At 42.0% G+C, this 7478-nt stretch overlaps 1 protein-coding gene across 8 annotated transcripts in view; it reads right to left on the minus strand.

Moving 5' to 3' along the window:
• Positions 1–7478, minus strand: part of KTN1 (kinectin 1) — a 148740-nt gene that overhangs the window by 79764 nt on the left and 61498 nt on the right. For all 8 annotated transcript variants that reach the window (XM_019518424.1, XM_019518428.1, XM_019518427.1 and 5 more), the window contains exons 3-5: positions 6759–6896; positions 4240–4416; positions 490–620 (exon numbers count right to left, since the gene is read on the minus strand). In XM_019518424.1, the coding sequence (XP_019373969.1) occupies positions 490–620; positions 4240–4416; positions 6759–6896 (446 nt within the window). The remainder of the gene's footprint in view (positions 1–489; positions 621–4239; positions 4417–6758; positions 6897–7478) is intronic.

The following is a 7478-nucleotide window of genomic DNA, read 5'->3' on the forward strand; positions in this document are numbered from 1 at the left end:
GAGAACCCCATCTCCAAGTCTTGTAAAAAGTCATTTTCTACCCCCCACGCTCAATTCCAGCTACCATGTGTAATCTCCTCCCATAGCGTCACAAACCCCTTTCTTCTCCGGCCCCCTATCCCCCCCAAAAAACACTAAAGAAAAATAATCAGAGACAGAAAAGTACCCCATTGCAGCAGTGGCTCCACTTTGTAGATCTCGCCTCCTGCAATTTATCAAACCATTTTCTCAGGCCAGTCAAAATTCATTTTTACACAACACCCCTCTCTCAAAAGTCCTGCCCATCAAACCAGTATTGGTAACTGATGGTTGTCTTGCACACACAAAGGAAGCAATAATTGACTGGGGAAGGGGGAAAAAAGATATCTTCTGAAGGTGGAACACAAGAGTTTCCAGACAGAAGCATATTCAGACCAGTCACAACTTTGGTCTGGTTACTTTGTCAGCTTTCCTGCTGACCTCTCCTTATTAACAATAAGGACGACTCACCTTCTGCAAGACATCCTGTACCACAGTGGACTTCTCCTTCAGCAGCTCCACCACAGAGAGGGCCTCCTCTTCAGTAAAGATCATGCTTTTCATAGCCAGGAGAAAGTCTTTGAATTTGACTTCAGCATTTTCTATAATTAAAATGGGAATGCTGTTTACGCAGCAGCAGTGCACAGTGGATTACACAGCCCTAAAGTGACATTAGGAGGGGTGTCAGGTGTGTTGCATCTAATGCGTTTGAAACAGCAAATAGCACAGTCAGAAGTATTCCATGAAACCTATTAAATCTAAATTTGGCAATAGTCTGGTCAGCTGACACCTAGGAACATACTTCTAGTCAAAGGTATCTATAACTACATGTGTCAGGTGTCCAGGTTGTAGCCGTACTGGTCTAGAGGAACAGGCAATCAGGACTCGTAGTGGAGATGGTATCTTCTTAGACCAACAAGACTTTTGCAAAAAAATTTTTTTGCAAAAATCTTGTCGGTCTAATAATAGATATAATCTCTACTACGAGTCCTGATTGCCTCTGTAACTACATATATTTTATGATGTGCAAAGAAAAGTTACCAGCAACAAACCAAGGTTAGCCACGGGGCTGGAAAAGACAACACATAACTATGGGAGCATGTTATAAGACAGAGGTGCTAATTTGTTCTTCCAGTGTAAAGGGAAATCAGCACAGTTTCATGAACTATATGCAAGTAATTAAGGATCCCAAACAAGTCATATGATTCTGCACATGGCAGAGGAAACTTCGGACAATGCTGAAACAGTTTCAAAGTGTGAATTGACAAGAATTGAACTGAGGAGGTTTAGAAACAGATTAGATATGGACAGAGAACAGTAAAGTACAACCCCATTAGAATATTTGTTATTTGAATGCCCAGAAAACATACAATATGCTGACAGTATGAACTTCATTTTTATTTTTCAAAAAATCACCATAAATTTCTAGCGTGTCTAATACTAGTCTGTAAAAAAACACTTACAGAGACAATAGTCAAAACCAGCTAGTGCTAATTAACTCAAGGAAAGCAGCATGAAGAATGGTAAGAGATACAGACACATTGCCAACCCAGAGTATTTAAAATCTGACACGGATAAAAGGGTTGCAAACTAACCCCCAAATCCCCAAACCATTCCTAAACTAGTAGCCCAAATGAAGCGCAGCTGGGAAACAAAATTAATTTTTACCAGCACTTGAGAGAAATTACCTAGCAAGGGAACAAAACAAAGAATAATCTTGGTAAAACAGACCAGAGAAAGATATTCAGCAATTGTAGCTGACTAATCTGGTCTATTCATCAGATAACTCCATTAGTAATGGTCTCAATCTAGCTACTGCTTGAGAGGAAGGCTTGTGGTCAGGGTTAATATGGAGCAAAACTCAAATCTGACTGGCAGGAGTCAAGTAGGTTTTGATTTTACAGGAAGAGAAGAACTTGGCTCAAAATAACGTGCTCGCTACATCACAAATGCAGGAAAACCTTGTCCCTGAACCCAGCAGCTTACAACTAAAAGAGTAAAATGTTTCACAATTAGGTGAACAAGTGCAGATCATACAGGAGAATTAACCACATTTGAATTACTTCTGCTTGGAAAGGATTACAGACGAATGAACAACAAGGAATAGATGCGACAAAGGCTTTCAGCCTCAGGTATCACACAGCCTTCTGAACCTGAAGCATAAATTAAAAGAAGAAAGCTGAGTAATGCTATAGTTCAGGGATTCCATCAGTTTTATACTGAAAGATTTACCAAGTAGAGAAGCTGATGTGCCATGCAGCGTATTGTCTAATGACTGTGACCTATACAAATTGGACGATTGGGCCAAAACGAAATCTCGTGAGGGACAAGTGCAAAGTCCTGCACTTAGGACAGAAGAATCCCATGCACCAGTAACAGGCTGGGGACCAACTGGCTAAGCAGCAGCTCTGCAGAACAGGACCTGGGGGTTACAGTGGACAATAAGATGAATATAAGTCAACAGTGCCTGTTGCCAAGAAGGCTAACAGCATACTGGGCTACATTAATAGGTGCATAGCCCGAAGATTGTTGGAAGTAATTATTCCCCTCTATTCTGCACTGGTGAGGCCACATCTGGAGTCCTATGTCCAGTTTTGGGCCTCCCACTACAGAAAAATCATAGACAAGTTGTAGAGAGTCCAGTGGAGGGCAACGAAAATAGTTCACGGGCTGGGGCACATGACCTATGAGTAGAGGCTGAGGGAACTGGGCTTATTTAGTTTGGAGAAGAAAAGACTAAGAGGGGATTTAATAGCATCCTTCAGCCTGGAGAGGGGTTCAAAAGAGGCTACAGTTGGACTGTTCTCAGTGGTGAGAAATGACAGAACAAGAAACAATGGTCTCAAGTTGCAGCAAGGGAACTTTAGGTTGGACATTAGGAAAAGCTCTCTAATGAGGGTGGTGGTGAAGCATTGGAATAGGTTACCTAGAGAGATAGCGGGGTCTGCATCCTTGGAGGTTTAAGACCCGGCTAGACAAAGCTTTGGCTGGGATGATCTAGTTGGGAATGGTCCTGCCTTGAGCAGGGGGTTGAACTAGATGTGACCTCCCAAGGCCCCTTCCAGCCCTCATTTTCTATGATCATCTGAACAGGAAATTAGGATAAGGAGTCATCAACTCAGCCTAGGACTCCTAGACATCCCTCTTTTTGCAGGCAACATTAGAAGGTCACTTTTTAGGGCACAGCTGGTCTGGCCACTTCTTTGGACCCCCATATCCTCTGAGCAAATCACCAGATGGTTTACATATGGGGTGAAGAGCAGTATTCACAAATCCCTCTCTGGGCCCAAGCTACTGAGATCTCTTTGTTTTGTGACCTTTTTCAACTGCAACTATCAGAACATGGGCTTTGCTGGCCCCTCCCCAGACTGCCTGTCTCCAAAATTAAGCCATTTATGATGTGTCTATGTAGTAACTGGAAGAGTAATTAATCCACGTGAGCCTAGCCATAGGAGCAATGAGGCCATGCCAGCACAGACCTCAGCACAGGATGTACCTGGGGCTCCAGGGCAGTCTTGTAGGCCTGGTCACCACAGGCTCACTGCTCCTTGTTCCTCAGCTAGCAGATTAAAGCCAGTTAAGGCACTCCTACAATCACAGCTTTAAAAATTACCACAGACGTTCCAGATCCCAACAATACAGAGCAATTATAATTAGCAAGTAGCACATTGCAAGCAACATCCTACTTTCATACTCTCCATCACTCTCAGTTGTGAATGCTGTAAATGTCCTGTGGCCATGAGCAATCCCTGAGGGTTTCCCAAACCACAGATCAAGGGCCACTGTAGGACAGAGTAACCACACAGACATCCAGGGCATGTTGGCCTTATGACTGGACTGTTAAGGACAGCAGGAGTAGGAAAGGGAGCAGGTTCTCCCTTAAGCTTTCTTTGTGGAGGAACAAAGGACCTCAGCATGCAGTTGAGTCAATAAAGGAACTGCCTCTTACTGTTTAAAAGGATGAGAAAAGAGATAAGTATAAAAGCAGCTCCCTGCAGTCACAAAGATATCCCAAAACATGGCCCATTCCTTAAGGGGGAAGAAAAAAAAAAAGGATTTGGGGGTTTTCTCTCCCCAGGATTATGAGGCTCAGTGTCTGATTTTCAAAAGAAGAATCCCACTCTGTTTGGAGAACGTCACTAAGGTGAGTTATCTTTTAGTCCCTTTTGCTCAGATTTCCACCTAATGAAAGCTGATCAGGCCATCGTTTTGTTAGCTTACCTTTATCTGTTTCATTTTTCAGTTTCTTAGTACTGCTTTTTTGGAGCCCCTCATTGATATCCTGTTTCGCCAAATCAGCCACTTCTCTTTTCTCCACCAAAGGGTTCAGCTCAGAGTTATCCATCAAAGGAATATAAGTAGTTGCTTGAATAAGAGGTTCCTCCACCAAAGCTGTAACTAGAGTTCCACAGTACAGGTCAATGCTTTTTAATAGTAGTTTGTTACAACCTTAAACATACTAGAGAGCTGGCTGCAAAGACACAGATTTGGTCCACTTGATAAACCTGAACAGCTAGAATTACTGATATTATGCAGCACTGGTTAACTCAAAGTTTTTTCAAGTAGCTCATTAAAAAGTATCTTTAATGCATACTGAAGTAATAGCTTAATTAAACTTACATTTGTCAAGATTGCATTTTAGCTCTTGAACAGATAAATTCTGACTTTCATTTCACTTCAATAAGAGTCGCATGTAACCTTTGTGAGGCTTGTGGCTGCTGCAGCCATTTCCAACATGGAGCACTCAGTGTTACTGAAGTTTAAAATGAAGAATTTCCTACATCTGGAAGAGGTGTAAAATGCTCAGGACCAGGGATCCTGGTTTTCTCCATTTAAAAGTTGCGAATTCTCTGACGAAAACCCTCCTGCAACTTCTCCGATTAAAACCCCCAATCACGATTTCACTTTAATCATGTTTTTCTGTGATTAATATGAAACACCACTGTATAAATAGGTATCAGTTAAACACAATGTTTTACTGATATGTTTTACAATTTTAAAGCAATTTGGAAGCCAGTGCCTCAATCACCACAATAAAATACATTCTAAATACCTATATATTTTGGCATTTGATTTTTTTTTATTGTGGAGAATCAGAGCTCCCCCTGTCACCTTCACTCACCAGACTGTGGGTCCAGCTGTGGCTGTCCCCTCACTGCTTTGTGGCACCAAGCAGCCCTGATATGCCAGTGTCCTGCACCTGCCCAGGCCATTGTCCCTCACTCCCGACCTACAGCCCCCTGGCTCTTCCCAGCCCTGCTGGTACCTCTCACTTCCAACCCACAGGCTCCTGCCCACCATCCCCCCAGCCTTGCTGATGCCTGCCTTGGAGGCCATGCCTCACTTCTCCACCTGCTCCAACCCCACTGATGCTGGGAAGAGAGGAAAACTTGCCTTCGCAAGGGCAGGGTCCTCATTGCCAGCCAACTCTGAGGACCATGCAGGCAGCAGTGTTATTCATTGTTGCCCCGGCCACTCACATGGGCAGGGGCTGCTGGGAAAGGGAGTTTGGCCATGGGCCGGAGCCACCATTTTGCCCACCCCTGCTTTAAAGGAACTCCACAAGCAGGCAGAGACTGAGTCTGTTTAAAATTTACTGTACTGGAACATCAAGGAGCCCTATTCTTGGACGAGGACTTCCCCTATGCGGGGTTTCTCCTGAACACTGAGCCAAGGAAGTGGACAAAGCCCGCCAAAAGCTTACAATCCAAGGATGAAATGAGATGAACAAACAAGTCTTCAAAAGAAAACAATAAGGAGTCTCAGGGTGCTGCAGCCTAGCAACGTGTTATCACAGCAAAGGAGAGATTTTAAGGAAAGGAACAAATCAGCTTTAAAGAGGTTTATGGGGAAAACTCCCACATGCAAGGGAAAGCCTGAGAAAAGTATAAAGGGGTTAATTCGAAAGAGTTAACAAGTGAGTGACATGCTAGCATCACAGGATGCTCAAAGCAGGAGTTGCTATCTTAATAGAGATGAAAATGACAGGTAGGGAAGAAAAGGCTGTAAATGGCTTGAAAGACAAGTAGCTTCTGTTTAATGAGGCAGGAGGAACAGGTGGGGGGGATACAGAGATGACACCACCAAAACGAAAAGCCCAAGAAGTATCCATTCACAAAGCTGCTGCAAACACAAGTGGAACAAAACAACCCAGGATAAAGGATGTTCCAGTAATCAAAACAAAGTGAGCAGACCCTGGACAAGTTGACTGTCGGCTTACACATTAATGCAGAAGGTTTATTATCCCTCAAGTACTATCCTCAACGTACCTGTGGATGTTCTCATCCACGTAAAGTTCTTAATTGAATCCCACTAAACCTTGAGCTTCAATGTCATCTTGCAGGAATGAGTACTACCAGTCTGTGTAAAACCAACCTTCGTTTCTTATAAAAATTTTAAACATTACTCTTCAGTTTTGCTCTATGTTCATTTGCCCTTTTATTCTCAGAATATCTGATTAGCCAGTCAAAGGTAACTGAAATCAGTGTAGCAATTTCTGTCTAAAGCTAGATCTCCCATGTCAAAAGAATTTTTTTTTTTTTTTTTTTTTTTTTTAAAGAAAATTTAATTAAGTGTTCTTTATCATATGAAAATCCCACTTCTGGATTAGAAAAGCAAACGCTCCCAAAAATCCTACTTTCTTCAGGGAAGAAAAACTGCATGTAATAATCAAGTTGATCCTACATATATAAAATTCTATTAGAGGTGTTTGTAAGAAAGAGACTATAGCATTTGCTCACCATTATCAACCTTTTGTTTCTTTGTGGAAACTTTTTTTTTTCCAGATGCACTTTCTTGTTTGATCTCCTGATGAAACGCCGCTGGGTCTTGTTTTTTGCCAAGAGAGGCAAATAAATCGTTCTTTGCATCCTGGTCATCTAAAAGAGAAATTAGACAATATACTCTTCTATATGTACTAATAGGTACTGTATAAAAACAGTGAAATTGCAATAGCCAAACAGTGAAATTGCAATAGCCAGTAAAGTCATTTCAAGGCAAAGGATAGTCTTGATTGGGTTTTACACAGAATAGACAGGGTTTCATTTTTGTGCTGTACACATGTATGCGTGCATGCATACATACACATACAGCTAAAGATCATAAAGAACTGTAGCAAACAGCAGAAACAATGCCAGTAAACCTGAACATTTTCACGGAATTATATATGCAAGCAGAAAAGCACTGAAGCCAAGACGACTAGGTGACAAAAAGGCAACCGTCACTCACTAGATTTAATGAATCCAATCACGATTTGCTGTGACAAGAAAAAAAAAAAAAAAAAAAAAAACCAAACAAACCAAAACCCTAACCCAAAGAATTCCTTATTTTGAGCAATAATGTGTGTCCTCCATAAATTAAAAATACCAGGTTTGGGAGAAGTAGCAAATAAAAGGCCCCCTATTTTGGAAGCATTTCTTTTAAATTTGCTTTTCGCAGCAACAGGTTGGGGGGGGGGGGGG

This window comes from Gavialis gangeticus, unplaced genomic scaffold (assembly GCF_001723915.1).
Source record: "Gavialis gangeticus isolate Ggan-Ray unplaced genomic scaffold, GavGan_comp1, whole genome shotgun sequence".
Classification (NCBI taxonomy): domain Eukaryota; kingdom Metazoa; phylum Chordata; order Crocodylia; family Gavialidae; genus Gavialis; species Gavialis gangeticus.